The 17,497-nt window shown below is 48.3% G+C and overlaps 1 protein-coding gene across 2 annotated transcripts in view; it reads right to left on the reverse strand.

Annotated features, from left to right (window-relative positions):
• The window catches only part of CACNA2D2 (calcium voltage-gated channel auxiliary subunit alpha2delta 2), a 227,615-nt gene that overhangs the window by 188,365 nt on the left and 21,753 nt on the right, over positions 1 to 17,497 (reverse strand). For both annotated transcript variants that reach the window (XM_075159250.1, XM_075159249.1), the window contains exon 2: positions 15,915 to 15,996. In XM_075159250.1, the coding sequence (XP_075015351.1) occupies positions 15,915 to 15,996 (82 nt within the window). The remainder of the gene's footprint in view (positions 1 to 15,914; positions 15,997 to 17,497) is intronic.

A 17,497-nucleotide genomic window follows, 5' to 3' on the forward strand; every position in this document is an offset into this window, starting at 1 on the left:
CCTGAAAGGAGGTTGTAGCGAGGTGGGGGTTGGTCTCTTCTCCCAAGTAACAAGCGATAGGACGAGAGGAAATGGCCTCAAGTTGTGCCAAGGGAGGTTTAGATTGGAGATTAGGAGAAATTTCTTTACTGAAGGAGTGGTCAGGCCTTGGAACAGGCTGCCCAGGGACGTGGTTGAGTCACCATCCCTGGAAGTATTTAAAAGACGTGTAGATGAGGCGCTTAGGGACATGGTGTAGTGGGCATGGTGGTGTTGGGTTGAGGGTTGGACTCGATGATCTTAGAGGTCTCTTCCAACCTTAATGATTCTATGAGTCTATAAGTGACTGCAGGAGATCCTGTGCACAGAGGGCTGCAACTGAGGCACCAGAAAGAGGTTCCTGCATATACGGCATTACAGCCCATTGCCAGAGCAAACCAGCTGCCGAAGTGAAGAATTCAGCTTTACCCCTACCACACGTTTGAAAGTTATTTGCAGATGGATTTTTACAGGTTTGTTTGTTATTCCAAATCCTATGGTAAGCTGCTTTTGCCAATACTTCAGCTTATCCATATTGCAGAGTACGGTTCCTGGATGCTCGTGAACTGAGTGACAAGGCTTTGGAGGTCCCCTCTTCAGTGCCACCTAAGACCATCTCTGCCACCTGGCTGAAGAAATCCAACAACCAGAAGCTGACACACTGGTCTTGCCAAAAAAACCAACCAACCAACAAACCCCAAGAAAACAAAACCAAACCCCCACACACTTCACAGGAAACAACCACAAGTGGACTCTGATAAGCTCAACTGCAGCTTTATGCAGACAGGTGGAGCTTGTTCAAATAAGTGCCTGGACAAATACATTCTGTGTTAACTGTGAAAATGTTGGGGCACCACAAATTCAAGCATCTAACTTACACCACTTCCAGCACAGCAGTGGCAATCAGGAGAAAGCTTATAGTCAAATAGAAATACAGTATCTGCAGTAAAACACATACAAAATTACCGGGAAAGTAATTGCTTTTGGTATAAATGGTTGTCTTCCAAGTTTTCTCTAGCATAGAAGTCCCTTCAAAAAGAATAAGAATAAATTTACCGCATGTGAATTTATTCAAAGCTAGTAGATTCAATATAATGAAATCCTCCTAAGTAAATATCCGATAAAGAAGCAAACACTTAGCGCTTGACCCCAGGAGCTGGGACGTCTTGACACGCGGCTGTAATACAAAGCAGCAGGAACCTCAGGACTGCTGGCACAGAGGAGTCAAGCAAGGAGAATCCTCAACAGAAGAGGGCTTGACTCCCGGGAGGTGCCGAGGCCGCTGGCATGGTGCACGGAGCCGCGCAGGGGCCGGGACAGCCCACATCTCAGTTCCCAAGCTGACTGAAGCTACCGGTGCTACCAGAAGATGTTCTCTTTTCTCTGCGGGGGACTCTGCAAAAGCCCCCTAACTCACAATCCATGGTGCACCCTTCCTTTGCCAAGAGCCACGAGAGACCTTGCATGCATCTAGAATGATGCTTTTTGCTGAGTTTTCCCCCAGACTTCTTTGTCCTGTTGCCCTAGATGCGAGTAGCAGCACACTTTGGTTTTCCCTACAGTCAGACGCTCCTTGTGAGAAGAACTGTGTTAGTCTGTTAAGTAAGAGAGGAAAAGAAGGTGCCATTCAGTTGCATCAAAGGATCTTCACTCCCGTGACACTTTAACCTCGTCCAGAGCGTTGTCTCTCTGTTACCAGACATCCCGCCGGCTCAGGAGGTGCCCTGCAAGGCTAAGTACCCTTCTCTGCCATTCAGCAGGCTCCCTCGTCCTCAGGATGGGATTCCCTCTGCCGCAGATCCTCCCACATCCCAGCCTCACGGTGTATCACAGCTCATACAACACACACCGCAGGAGTCCTGTTGGTTATGGGCAATAGCTGGGGTGGCAAACCCTGCTCCTGTAGAAGTAACTGAGACCAAGGGCCAAACCCGTGGTGACCACTTTCCTTGTATGTACGGTATGTCATAGAAGATGAAATGCGAAAGCTCTCTGAATTCACGTTATCTCTGCATACAGCATGTCACTTAATTGCCCAGAAAAGCCTCTTGGAGAAGCATATGGGAAGTTTTCCCATGAAAAATGACACTGCTCAAAGTCTTTTCTAGCTAGAAACCACTCAACAGTATCTATCACTACTGACATCTGGGACATGAGCTTCAAAGCAGTTAATTTACAATTTTAGCTAGAGCCAGTTTCCAATAGAAATTGATATCCAAAGTAGATAATTGTTATTCCAGAAAGCAGAATCATTAGAAGAGGAAGAAGGTAAAGAAGAAACCCATGCAGTAATTACAGAGAGCACTGCTGCCACTCCGTGCATCAGCTCTGCCAGCACTCAGGTCACAGTCGCTTCTAGTGCAAACCTTCGACCACCTCGTCCGTATGAACCTCCACGCTCTGACCCTCCTCCCGAGTGCTGGTGCCCATTTACCTCCCTCCACGTGAGCTCACACCAGACAGGTGGGATGGTGCAGTCCTACGGTGTGGAAGCACCACTCCGCCATGGACCACGTACACGAGTGTTTCTCCGACAGTACCCAGACCTGCCAAAGCTGCATTTAGGATCGCTGATGACCCCCTCTTTGGCCTCCCACATTACTGGGTTTTTAAGGCAATGCTTCTGCAAGCTATTCTACAAGATACTGCAATGCTTCTAAAAGCTAATCATGAACAACCACCAAGACAGGACCCCAGCTAGGTCCCAAGCCAGAAAAATAAAGCCTGTGTGCCTATCTGTTGGTACAACTGCAGATCACCTTTAGCACTGAGCTCAGGCTTCTCAGCTGTGCTAATTAATTGCTTAAGGAGTTCTCACCACCTCACCATGACGCAGAGCGAGCAGCCATTCACACTCCTCCACTCGCTGCCGCAGTCACGTTACCTGCTCTGTCTCAAGGACCTACTGAGGCTGTTCTCCCCATCTGTCCCTCTTACAGACACCACGCACCCCTCCTCGGCTCTGCAAGCAGTAACTGTAAAAAGCCAATTCACAGCAAGACTTCAGAGGCAAATGCTTCCTCTGTCCTCATCTCTGTCACCCCAGCAATTAGCAAGAGCTTCGATCCACCTGCAGGGTCTCTAACCACACCGACAGCCCTGGGGCAAGGCTGGTTTCTTAGCCTGGTGTCCCACCTCCGTTCAGCACTTGCCGCTGCTGAGAACACATGCAAGGACCTTCTGCCTAACACACAGCTTCCCCCAGATGCCCGTTTACTGAGTTCAGAGTGCTCACCCCTACCATACCCATATAAATCTTGTGGTGACGGACAACATAAAAAAACCCTGCTAAGCCCCCCAAAATCTGCTGCAGTAAGGCCCCTGGAGGGGCTGAATAACTCCATCACATCATTTGTCCGTGAATCCTTTCCCCAATCCTTTCCAGTGGCTCCAGTACTCTTTCCAGTCCATGAGGCTAAGACCCACGATAACCCTAATCCTACAGGCTAAAAGCACATGGTTTCCCCCTACTAACACCATTCCTGGGGATGCCCACAGACAGCAAAAGACCTGTAAAAAGATTCCACAGCCCTATCAAGCGGGGCATGGTCCAGAAATCACACGCCGCTTTACGGGCTGACAGGACACCCCACATAAAACTAAAACCAATCCTATTTTGTGACTGCACCTGGGCAGTAACGAGCTTGTGCTTAAAAACTGCTACCCTCATTTCCCAGTCTCGCCTTCAGAATCGTATGAAGACCAGTGCCAGTTATTTCTTAAAGGTGAACCAGCACTAACTCAAACTTGGTGGTAACCTAACGACTCCCATTAAGTTACCTGCACAGGGCAGACCAGCGACCTGAAGCCAGCGTCCGACTGAAGGGCGTCCACATCGCTGTAGGCGCAGTCACCGCAGGGGCCACGCGCCGTAGCACACCTTCCACATACACAGGTGTCTTCTTCTGCCAAAAAGAGTGGCTGTAACTTGCACTGGATACCAGCATATGTTTTAGAAAGGAATCATATTGTAACCAATATGTTAGGAAGACAGGCCAACTCCTGGAAGAGTGGGGCTAGGAGATGGTTTCTGCTAGCAGAGTGCTTTCGGTTTGAGGTTTGCATTGAAGTTGTTATATCCACAGCTGTGATGAAAAATCCTTCCGCAATACTGTTCTGCAATAGCAGGAGAAGCCTGATTCCTTATTGAGTTGTGTAAGCAGAGAGGCCAAGCCTAGAAGTGCCAAAAACCAGCACTTCGCACCCTCCTGTGGGATGCTGCAGGTCAAGGTGGAAGCACAACGGCAAGTACGATTGCCCTGATGCTGCATTTGCTCTGCGGGTAAACAGAGACCATCTACTCCCTGGGCTGTCATTCGGGCATCTTCCCTGACCACTAAACTCGCTTTTAAAAGAAAAAGGAGGTTTTATTAGAAAGTTAGTGGACAATCCAAATGTTAGAGTGAAAAATCCAGAGGAAGGTTAAGGATTTTTTTTTTTTTTTTAATACAGCTGCAGTGGAGGTGAATGAACACCAGAGCGTTTTGATTTCCTGCCTGGTTTCAATAAATGTTGCACTCCCAGGCACCCAAGGGACTGCTGTGGTTTGTCAAAACCAATTAATTTTCTTCCACAGAATGCTTCAGGCACCTCAGAATGTCGTTCAAGAGCTAGCACACATCTAAGGAGGAGGGAAAGCTAGCAATCAACTGCTGCTCGGCTCTGCATCAGGAGCACAGCCCTCCAACCTGGCACTCACCATCAGCAGAGGCAAGGCGAGAACGAAGGCATATCACCTGGTCATGGGAGGGAGCCGAGGGCAGGGCCAAAGAGAAAATATCGCGTTATAAATCCTATGAATATAAACAAGAAGCTGCCACTCGTGAAACATGCCAGAAACAAGTTTCCTAAGGGAGAATTCAAAGCCGAAAGTTTGTCTCTCTCACTCGTATTTCCTAGGATCCACTGCTCAGTGCTAATAGATGTAGTAATGAGCCAGAAATGACAAACTGAACAGTTGTTATTAAAGACGACATGTGGAAGATAAGCCTCGGAGTCGGGATTCACAGGTTCCCTCCCCAGCCTCCATCAGACTCACTGTGCAGAGTAAGGATTTCCCTCGCCCAAGCCTCAATTTACCTACTTACAGTGGACAGACTGTAATGTTCTCCTTCTCTTCTGCATTGAGATGTGAGAGCAAACTTGTTTGCAAGTAATTTTAATAATCAGCCATGAAATGCGCTAGATGTAAGCATGGTATTATCATGCTATGATTTCTTTTTCAATGAACACCAAGACACTGAGAGTTTAAGAACACATCGGAGCTATCATTTTGCCGTGGTTTAACCCCAGCCGGCAACTAAGCAGAATCAGACATACACCGTACAGATGCTATGAAACCTCTCTTCATGTAGATACCTCATGTGAAATAATTATCACTGGATGTAAAGTGGCCATCTTTTCTCTTCTACAAAAGGCAGGGATGGAGAAAAATGTTCTTCTTGCATGCTAGCACTCTGCAAGAGGGGCAGAAGACAAAAGACAATTGGAACGTTAACTATTTTGTCTCGAGCACCATAGGGCCACAGGCAAACCCCTGCTAGGGCAGGAAACAGAAACAACAGCTGATGTTCCCAACAAGCGCTACGGTAAGGCCCAGCCTACTCGCAATGCCCAGCAGAACTGGGAACCACGGCTCCTTTGAAGATCCCAGGTCCCTAATCTCAAGTCCAGTGTCATCCTTGCTGGACCACTGACAAAAACAGAAACAAAGAACTTCCAAAATTAAAAATGACAGCATGCTGAGCAGTGAAGCAAGCTTTACAGTGTAACAAATCTTTAGAAGAACAAGGAATAAATCCGCCTTTCTTTCTTTTTCTATTCACCAACCACGGTATCTTCAATGACCTACTTGTTTTTAAAAGTAATCCAACATTTACCATTACAATCTTCTTTGCTCCTCAAGTCACATAAACCCCCCGCTGTCTCCTCCTTCTCTATTTACCTGGCCTTACAGTCACAGCAGGGAACTGAAAATCTGCTCCCTGCCTCCTAGCTCCAGGCAAAGGCTTCACTTGGGCATCCAACAGACGACAACTAATGCTACTGCTTAAACAATCCCTAGAGTCTCCTCTGACACGTACAAACATCTAGATCCTGCCACCAGTCCAAGGCACATCACCCGGACATTTAGGGAACTGCCCCGATAGAAATAGCCGTGCCTCTCATTCACAGCATCTCTTTGCACAGGCAAATCTCATGTTTCATTCAGACAGGATTTTTCTCAGCACTCTTACTTACTGTTTAATATTTATACTATGGTCAGTGTCCAAAAAGCATGATGCTATTGGCTATGGTAGGTGCTGAACAAACACATACTAAATCCGTCTTGGATGCTTACAGGTGTGAAAGGTCAGTTAGGAAAGGGAAAAAAGTCAATAAAATCTGAAGCCCGGTGAATAACTGAATCACAAGGACCAGACACAAATATAAATCCCCGAAAATAAAACAGAAATCCTCCAAAATATATCAAAACAAAGAGGAGATGCTCCACTTACGTCAGTTGGCACTGATCAGCCCGAGAGCAACAGAAGGGAGAGGAGAATCCATAACAATTAGCACCACCTTCCTGCTACATTTCCTCCTCAGCCTGTTCATCTTCCTTTCTGCCTTCCTTCCCTCTGCTTTGGATACAACCTCTCAAACTAGGAGAGGGTCTGCCTTATCCCTACGACACAAGAGCGTGGGTTTTTTCAAGCTCATTGTATGCAGCATCGTCAAAGTTAGCTGCAAAGGATACAAGTGTTGGAAAGCTACAGGACCCTGAAGGTTACCAGAACCTGGAGTCTCCCAAGAGGCAGTTCCTCCCGAAAGCAGAGCCGTCTCTTTCCATAAAGCAACAGCAAACCACAGCTTTAATCATAGCGTGGGTCCTCAGTCTTCGAGCAAAGCTCTCCGATGTAAGCACATCACCTGGACTTCAGTGAGGAAGAAAAGGCTGATCTAATATCAGACTCCACTCTCTCCCTCCCTTACAATAACATTTTAACTCTAAATAATTAAAAGGAAATAAGTACCTATAAAACCGGCAGAATCATTGCAGGCCAACAGGTCAGCATGGCTGGGTATTTGAAATAAGGGGCCCATTCAAGTTATTCACATCGGATGTCAGAGGTGATCTGTTGTAATGAGAAACGATAAATATGCTCATTTCGCATGCAAGCTCGCAGCTGCAATCTATCAGGTTGAAGCCACACTGGAACATAAAAACCACAACTCTGCCCTTGACAAGTCACCTCCACCGTGCTCTCCCCACCTTCCCAAGCCCTCCTGCGTTTCTACATACAGAGCAAAGGAGATGCCACACATCTTATTGCTTCCTCCGTACAATAACCCGGAGCATCTAACAGCAGCTTCCTTCTTTAAACCTTTTAGTACAACTGCGTATTTCAGTGCTCCCGGTTGCAGGCTCCTCCACAGTCCAGTATTTGGAAGTAATTCATCAGACGCATGAAAACCAGGATTCGGTAGAGTCCGATACCAAGCGTTTGCTTGACAAACCCACCAGGAGGAGAATTGCAAACTCCACAGCCTGCAGCATTTCAAGTTGAGGGGGCACTTCCAGCCTACAAAAAACTACGATGGAATACGTATACATATTTTCTACTGTTTTGTATCTTGATCAGTGACAGAGTTGCATTTTTGGTTATGAGCTCTGCTCACAGGAGACTGACTCCCAGGCTATATCAATTCCCCTGTGAATGTAAAGGAAAAGAACCATCTGGAGAGAATAATAAAACAATTAACTTTCCATTAAAGAATAATCTATGTATGTTTTTAAGGAGGCAAACTTTAATGATCTCCACCTAATTATTCATCCTGCATTCTGGCAGGGTTGGTTTGGATTTTGTCTTGCTTTGTTTTTAAATGCAGTCTGAAGGTAACGATTCAGCCTGGAAGGGACGTGGGGACCACACAGGCTCCTTCGGGCTGGGGCCGGACAACCGGGCTGAGGGAGGTTTCCAGAAACATCCACCACGGCCTCATTGTTCCCATGGGCTCATACGGCTGTGTAATGGCAACACCACCAATTGTAAGAGTTACACTGAATATTCATGAGGATCTTACAAACAGGGTTGTTGACTGGCTGGGTACATCAGCTACGTTTTTGGACACGACGTGCAGAGCAGCGCGCTCGGGAGATGCATGCACCTGAACATCCGTCTGTTGAATGCTGGGCTCATTTAACTTCTCACTGACAGCAATATAAATCAGAAATGACTCCATAAAACTCAACGGCAATCCCCTCTGATTTTGCTAACTCACCAACTGCTTTACAAAGTAATTCTGTAAAGTGAAAAGGTTCAAAGCAAGGGCTTTAAGGACTATTCCTGTGCCTGTTACCCTTCTAAACACAGACCCCGCTAAGGACCCGCTGGCTGTGCACGTGGGGGAGAACAGTCCAGGCTGCACCACACGCTCGTTATGCAGACTTGCTCAGCTTAATCGCCTGCCTCAGTTTCCCAGTGGATAATACTAACGAGCCAATAGGTGTGCGTGCCTGCACTTCATTCCAGTTTACATAGCGCTTTCCAGCCAAGGCTCTCAAACATTTGGAAAGGACCAAATATAGTTTAAGATAAAATTAACTAGAACATAAATACCAGAATTCAACCCTTCGGATCACTCCTTTAGAAAACCTACCTGGGACTCTGGCCTTTCCAGCATGAGAACCTGCACGCTAAAGAGCTGGTAAATAGTGAGATAGTGCCCAAGCAATCCTTTGCTACTATTTATTGACCGACTGATTGACATCAGGCTCTGTGATACAGTGCAGGCAAGTTTATCCCCCCCCCCTGCCCTGCATGCTACTAAGTTATATGATGTGAAAAAGTCATTTAAAAACCCCATAAACCTGGCACACAAACTAACAAACTAGTCACGCCTGAGTCCTGCTGGAAAAATCCCTGCCTCAGCTTTGAAATGTTGCAGAACATTTTAATTCACAGCTTCTGCATAAATGGAGCAAGTTCTAAGCCTAAGAGTCTAAGGCATTTTAACCTCTCAGACTTGTAGCCTGCTCTTCCCCTAGAACTGTAAGTGCCCATCTTTCTCCACTAAATATATATATATACACACACACACATATATCCGCACACCCCAATCTCTCAAAGCAGGGCTCCCGCATCTGCCAACAGGCTGTGCGCTGCATCGGCACAATGGCTCTGGTGCAGGATCTGCACCACCCACTGGAAAGGATTTAGCGAGGGGTGCTAACGTCACACACTGAGCAGCCACATACAGCTATAAATTATTCATACACATTACTCTAATTATGCAAATGTACTAAAAGCTGGAGCATATGTTTCCCTGACATCTCCCAGTACGGATACAACATGGTTGTAGTAGAGAGAAAGAGTGAGAAGTCAGGCGATGGGTGTAAGGGGGCTAACGATGGCAGACACTGGCCCGTGCAAAGGGTGACAGAGGATCTCCCTTCTCCACCCAAGCTGCTGCAAGGCTAAGGACATTTAAATGCTCCTCCTTGATAATATATTGTTGGCTTTGCGCTCAGTGCTGAACAGAGTGCTGAGGCTGCTGAACGGCCCCGGCAGTTTAAAATAAACCCAAGCAGTTTGGAACAGGAATGTGTTTATCTGGCATCGCACACTTCCTCTTATCAAACATGAGGAGCAGGGGAGGGCACAGCGATGGTGTGCGGAAGCAGGGAGGAGAGGGGGAGGGAAAAGGGGAGAGGAACAGCAAGGATCAGACAGATAACGCATGAGCTTGGGAACCAAGAGCATGGAACCATCATCTCACTGGGATGCAGAGTCCACACTCTTGCTCAGCCCCCAGACAGGCACTAGCTGCTGGAAAACTCCGTTAGGTCCCTTCTCCCTTGCAGCATTTGGAAGGCGGCAGGCATTCAGCGCTGCTGTAGCATAAGCCGCTGGCTGCGTGTGTTGCCCAAGCTTTGGGCTTAAACTCCTCCTCCGAACTCTGTCGAGCGCAGTGCAGTCACTGGGCATCACTCGTCTCCCACTCCGGAGGCTGGGGCTGACTCCTCAGAAGGAAAAGGCCAGATGCATTCTGTTACAGTGTTTTGAAGTCCAAACTGTGGATTATGGTACTGGATTGAATATCAGAAGATTAGGATCCTATTCCCAACCCTGCCATGTCTAAGGACATCACTGTCCTTCTGTAAATGCCCAGTCCATCTGACAGAGCCCTTTGGAAGCAGATGTGCTCCTCAGACACTGTGTGCGGAGGGGCTCCCTTCTCTAGCATCATTCATTTAAAATCCCATAGACGCTTTCCAAATTCTCCAGCCCTACTGAATGACCAGATGAGTGTTTCTATACCAAGAGAAAATAAAAGAGCAAATTAAACATCATGTAATACCACAGCTACTTGGAAGATCTGGGCTATGTTACTATTATGCCAGCGGTTACCCAAGATCAAAAAAGTTGAATAGAAAACCTTGGCAGCTCCTTTGATACGAGCATGTCTTACCTCTTAGTGCTGGCATTAAAGAGATTCTCTAGCTCTGTACCAGCAGTCTTGTAAGGGATGCACTCACACAGCCACGTGAAACACTCAGTACTGCAGAGACCCCACCAGCAGGGGTGCAGTGATATACAAGGTGGATGCCACTTCAGCTCTTCAGATCCAAGCCAAAACTCTGCTAGTGTACTATTTTTTTTAATCCAAGTTCTTGTTTGTGCACGGCTCAACCACAGTTCCTCACCTGTGGCTGCCTCAACTCAAGGATGGCCATGCTTTGAAAACAAAAGGTGACTATCAGAGAAGCAGCGCTGAGCAGAAGGGACAGGCAGGCTGCAGGTGATGCTGTGAGGTGGACAAAGGTGGGGACACCTGCACAGATCCTGGTCACTCTGCCCCAAGCCCTGGCCAGCAGGATTTGTCCTCATCACAAAAGGCCAGATGAATGAACAGCAGCACTTCTGCCAGGCAGAGATGCCCAACTGGCAAAACAAAGCTGAGAAAACAACACAAGATAACAAGCAAGAATAAAAGACAGAGAAATGAAAAATCCACTGAAGTAAAATAAGATGTTGATTACAAGGACCAAGTCCAGCCATTTCAGCTCTGCCACATTCTGCAAAGCCCTTGTGGGTAGCAGGCTGCATCTCCCTGGGCTCATCCTCCTCTCCGTGCAGTCACGCCTGCCGAGGACCAAGCCCAGCTCACGCAGCAGCTCGCTGCCTGCCCAGCTCTGCCAGCAATTGCTCACCTCACCCCCCGGGCGCAGGCTTGGGGCCACCTGGACCTTTATGGGCTGGGTGTCTCCTCACCAGGAAGGCCAGCAGTATCCCTGTCTCCCAGTCATACGCCGGTGAGGCAGATCCAGACGTTATCTCTTGACTTCCCTCAACAGCCCAGAGGAAAGGGCAGGAGGCTGCAAAAACAGCTTGCCAGACTTGAAGCTCTGTTCATCCAAAGCACGGAGAGGAGAGCAGGCGCAGCACGGGTCCAGCTCTGCCACTCGCCCGGCCTCTGCCAAAGCCTGTCTGCCGAACGGGGACCGGCTGCGTCGCCCCGTGCAATGCCTCCGGGTGAGTGCTCACCCCGGCCACGGGAGCAGCCCTCAGGAAGGACAGCCAGAGAGAAAGGAAAGGAAGACAGCGCAGAAAAGCGGGCTCAGCACTTACACCGCTTAGTTTTTCCCCATCTCATTCTGAAGGCTTTGGCTTCCTCAGTAATTGTTAGCAAAGAAACAAGCCCACTACCAGGCAGCCACGGATAAAAGGTACTAGAGGAGGAGGAGATGGTCTGACCAGCTAGCCGCTCACCTCAGGAGATGTGGGATCAAACACAATTCAGGTAACAAGCCAGAGGAGACTTGCAGCCTCAGCCTGGCCACCCAGCAAGGAAGGTTTAACACAACACCCAGGGGAGCTGCTCAGCAAGGCACAAAACCCAGCGGCACACGGGCTCTGCTGCCGTCAGTCCCACCACAAGTGCCGGCACAGCGGGACAGGGCTGCACCAGCACGGGAAATCTCTCTCAACCACAGAGTTTACCCTCAAACAGGTTTTGCAACACGGAGAAACCATCTAGGCTGGAAACACAACAAAATTGTCCACTTTTGACTAAAGTCAACAACTTTTACTTGTATCAAAACACTGGAAGAAACAGAAATTTAGTGCAGCGTAGCGGGAAATGTCAAAACCAAACATCATCTTGTCCTGCAAAGTGATGTAGAGTCCACCATAGCCATGAAGAAAGTCACTAAAGAAAAAGAGGAGAAGTCGGGGAGTTGGATTTTTAGTGTAATATTCCTCATTCTAGAATAAAATTATTTAAAGAATTTCAACCTATTCAGCTAGCACTTTAGGGTTCCACATATCACTGTGCCAGTCAGAGTTAAATTAACAATGATTTGTGCTCTCAATTATTTCTGGTGAGCCACAAGGGAGGTGAGGACGGAGAGGCAAGGAAACACGCCCTAATCTCCACGTGCTGGGATTTGTTTTGAGGCACGCCGGGAGCAACCGGCCAGCCAAGACGATGCCGCACCACCAGTGCCCAGAGGGCTGAACGCCGACCCCACTGGGCGGAGAATCAACTCAGCCAGGCCACGGTCCTCCCTACAGCCCCAAGCCCCCAGCGTTCAGATACACGTGTAGCCCCACCACAGCCAGTCTGACCGACGGGGACATTTGCACTTCAGTGTTTTCCAGGTCTGGACTTCAGGAGAGAAATGAGGTGGCGTCTCCCAGCTGAAAGGCGAGCCCCTGGCGTGACAGCCCTTTGCATCTCAGAGCTTCTCACCCTCCTCTGCAATTGCTACAGAAAAATGCTCCACTTGAGCAAAGAAGCGTCTGAACGGTGTAAGCTTGGGTGGTCTCCCCAGGGGAGGCTACGAGATGACGTTCTCCCGTTCACTCTGCAGGAGAGGAGGGAAGCGGGGGCATTTGACATTTAGTACCCCAGCTCTAGGAAATGACCGAGGAGTTAAAATAAAAATCATTCTTGGGTGGGCAGCACTCCAGCAAGATAAAATATTCAGCACTGTTACATTCCTGGACACCATATTTCTGACAATAAATTTCATGCCTCATATGCCACAACAGTTATACCATTTCAGTCAATAACCAAAGAACAGGTCCACATCCTTTCACAGTAACCCAAGAAAAAAAAAATATTCATAAGTAAACCTGACAAACCTTAGAGGAGGGTATTTTTATTATTATTTACTGGTCTGTCATGTTGATAGTCAGGCCTGAACTGGAAAGGGAAGATCCATTTCTGGCATGGCACCACCCCCAGGGCTTACAGGCTTCACAGACCCATGAGAGCTGGCAGCGGGACCCGCCGCCGGCACGGCAGACCCCACCGAGTTCCGAAGCACCAGCGTTGTCTTCGGTGGCACTGGAGCACTTTTTCCCCCTACTTCTAATATCACTCCCTACACACTGTGTACCAGAAGCCCCCCTCCGCAGTCACTTTGAACGTCCCAGGCTAACATGGCAACCCCAAAGAACATCAGCAAGTTTTGGCAAAAAACAGGCTCTACTTGCCCCATTTTTCTTTATCCTTCCTGCCCCACATGGGCCTATTCTTGCTTAATAACAAACCCTCCTGAGAAATCCCAGTGGATGGGATTCGCTTCCCGCTAGATGGACGTTTCAGCTCCCAGGGCTCCTCAGGCAGTGGCTTTCCCTTCTCCCCCGAGCCTGCTCACACCGCAGCTCTGCGGGCTGGTACTGGACTCCAGACCTGCATCCTGGTTGCAAGCCAGCACGACGATGGAGCAAGGTGAGCTACAAAGTCCAAGTCATGCCCAGGTAGTGCCCTTTACAAGAAGGGAAGCACAGAACAAGTCCCAACCTTAAGAATTAGTTGCCACCCTCTAAATTTCAAGTGTGGTTGCAGCAGAATACGGATTTTTCTTTTTTTTTGTTTTTTATCCTTATCTCAGAGTGGGTTATAGTACCACTTCATGACTCCCATACTGCAACCCAAAAGAACCTGTGTGCAACCAGTGGGTAAGAGGGCTGCCTGCGAGCGCAGCTCTGAGTTCTTCAGGATGAAGCACCCTGCGCTCTTTCACATCAGTGAAGCTCCCTAGCGAGTGATGTGCTCTTTAAGTGTCATTCACCTGATATTGCACTTATGAATCAAACCTGAACTCCACATCCCAAGCTCCCCGCTGGAGATCCAAGACAGCCTCTACTAGTTCTTTCTGGCGTTTTAATGGCTGCATGTTGGAATTTTCAGTAGCTCATTTCTTGGCTTCAGGTGGTTTATGCACTCACCAGATACAACAGTCGTGCACAGCTCCCTCCCTTCACAAGAAGGTTCCAAAACAGATTTCAGAAAACCCCTTCAATCCCTCTGTAGTTAGTTTATCCGGTATTCAATCCATTAAAGTGATGCACTATGTTCTATCAGAAGAATTAAACAGAAAAAGTGGGAAGCTCTCTTACCTGTAATTGACTGACTGGCCAATAGGAGTCAAGTGCTGGCAAATTGGAGGTGTAATTTCTATTTAATTATGGCATTAAAAAAATTACATGATATACCTATTTAATATGCAAAGGAGCAAAATCAAAGCTAATAAGAATAAATTGTAGGAAAGGACATGTACAAAATGTAGTAGCAGTCTTTTTTTTTTAAACGTGCTCTGCTAAAGAGTATGCTGGCTGTTGCGCCTACATATTGCCTGGAAAACTTGGATCCCTGGCTCTGATTCTAAGACCCTACCAACATGCAAAACCGCATTGCACAAATGCATGGATACAATCAAAAATATTTGTTAAAACCAAAGCAGCGTATATGCTTTTCATGCTGCACGTATATCAATCCAGTTGAAGTTCAGTTGCAATGAATGCAAGCAAAGCCCAGATACACCATCCTAGAGCTCAAATATGAACACGAATGAATGGATGAACTATGAAGAGTTGTGCAAGCCTTCACTTAAACCCACTTTCAAATGCATTTAAAAGAAAATACTGCAACTTCTGTGTCTAGGCAATGGGTTACAACCAACAGCATAAGACACGAACAGTTCTGTTGAAGCCAGTATAGCTACTAGTGCAAGACAGCCAGTAAGAGGCCCATAAATCATTGGCATCCGAGAAGAACATGCCACTGCCATGAGATAACACAAATACACCCCATGCTTTTTTCTGGGGCAACATATTTATCATGCTAGAGAAGGCTATTTTCTTTAGATTAATACCATAACCCTAATTTCAAATTCTTCCATTTCAAACCAGATAGTCAGCACAACAGTGTTGGGAAGGGGAAACAGGGTCTTACCGGGAAGAGGAAACAGGGAGGGTCTTAAAGACCCTTTGATCCACAAACCTAATAAACCATGACGAAGCCGTTCTGTCAGTGCCCTCGCCCAAGGCAGAGCACTGCTCCAGGGCACGGGGAGGTCTGGCTCCCGCAGCCCGCCGTACCCGGGCCCCGGTGCTCAGCCAGGGCGCAGGAGGCAGGTGCCAGCACCAGTAACAGGGTTTTGTTTTGTGCCCTTGGAAACAGAAGCCAAGCAAGAATCACAGTTTTACCTGCAATGTATATTTAAAAACGGGTAGTCAAATCATCCTTTGAACATTTCCTGCTTTGTCAACAGAAGTTTAAAATTAAAACACAGATTAAACTACCTTCAGTCCCTGGAGGAAAGGTTGGTTGGATTTAAGATGCATTTAATGTGTCATGTAGGGAAAAAACCACAGGTACATGCTCAGATCGCAGTGACATGCAGCCCAAGAGACAGACAGATACAAAACACACTCACTCCCACACACTCGATAAATGCATCAAATTGACCAGCAACCAGAAGCACAGCCAGCCACGACCCCGCACATGGAGCGAGCCGAGAGGGTGACTTATTGCAAGTGTTCACACAGGTGATTTCTGCAGATGAGAACATTCATTGCCACAAGGAAGGCAGCACAGGTAAAAGACAGACAGCTTACCCCTCTGAGCTGCTGGACTCCACCAAATATCCTCATCACTCCATCAATCTCCTGCTCCAGCCTCCTGGCCCAGTACTGCATACTGCAAGAGACGGAGAGACAGAGGGAAAGAGAAAGGGAGAGAAAGAAAGAGAGAAAGGGTGAGAGCCCCGACACTTCGCAGATAAGCACGGCGATCGAAGGGAGAGGGAGGAAATCGGTGCCCGCAGCGAAGGTAACCGCTCTTTCTGCAGCACCGGGTGCAGGCAGAATACCGAGAACATGCGGCTTTGAGAATTACGGCTGGGGCAGGTTATAAACTTCAAGATTTCAAAATTTATGCATAAGGCACCACAGAGAGAAAAGCGGGAAAAAGGTACAACCAAAATTGCAAGGTGTGGGATGGGTTTTTTTCTTTCCCCTTCTTACATAAACAGTTGCAGCAGCTTATTATTTAAGCCCAAAGTGATTAACAAGGCTGAAGTGCTGCGGCGTACAGAAAACAGCTTACTGCTTCAGCAGGGCTCTGTGGCAGAGAGCAACCAGAGCCAGGGCAGGACCAGCCGTGCCTGTCCTACTGCGGCAATGCATTATTGCTGTGGCACAACAGAAGAGACCTGGGCAGAGCACAGGGCATCGAGCGCCCGAGGGCTCAGCTGCTTTGCACCTTCAGCTAAGCCCAACCTGAGCCGGGCACCGATTCTGTCCCCCATGGGCAGAGCTGCCTCCGGGGGCAGCGGAAAGGGCCGGGGGCTGCCACGTGGCATCTCCTTCGTCCCGACCCCTGCAGAGCAGGGGACCCGGCTGCCAGTCCTTCCAACACGCACAACACCCGCCGATATATTCAACCACACAGATTTCTGCTTAGAGCAATAACACCAACTTAAAACAACAACAAAACCCCCTCTTCTAAATCCACAGAACTTGATAACTCTCCTTCTTTTAGTAAGATTTCCTGACTGCAGCCGCTGGCCACGCAAATGTCAAATCTCCCATCTGACCTGGAAAAGCAACGCCCAATTGCCTCTGCACCGCTGGCGCTGCCGTCCGTGCTTTTTCCACGGCAACACTCATCCCAGCGCTATAGCGGAGGAAGGAGGGAAGGAGCACAAGGAGGAGAAGGCCAGCGGCATGGCAAAGCGATGGCGGGAGGGAGCAGACCAGCTCCGGGGGTTTTGCGCTTTGGTTAGGTTCACCAAGTGATTTCATTCTTCACGCAAGGAGACCTTCCCCAGGCGGCCCACACACGCTCCCCCACCGCCCGCAGAGCCACGGAAGCTCTGAGTCCTGTCCTCTCCTGGAGATCAGGGAGCAAAGAAACCCAACTAAGAAGCAAGGCCACGGAGGACCCTGAATTATACAGCACGGCCCAAAAGCTGGGCAGAAACATCAAAGCAGAAAGACGCCCGAGACGACCGGCAGAACAGAGCCGTGAGGGGCGGGGGGACAAACGGCGAGAGAGGGAGGGACTGGCAGACAGACGTGTGTTACTCACACAGCAAAACTCATGCCAGTTAATAACATACGAGGCTGTGGATGAAAACAAGATGTAATTGCGCAGGCCAGCTCTTCCCAGTTTCCCGGTGTAACTTAGGCTATTACCC

This window comes from Calonectris borealis, chromosome 10, assembly GCF_964195595.1.
Source record: "Calonectris borealis chromosome 10, bCalBor7.hap1.2, whole genome shotgun sequence".
NCBI classification, from domain to species: Eukaryota; Metazoa; Chordata; class Aves; order Procellariiformes; family Procellariidae; genus Calonectris; species Calonectris borealis.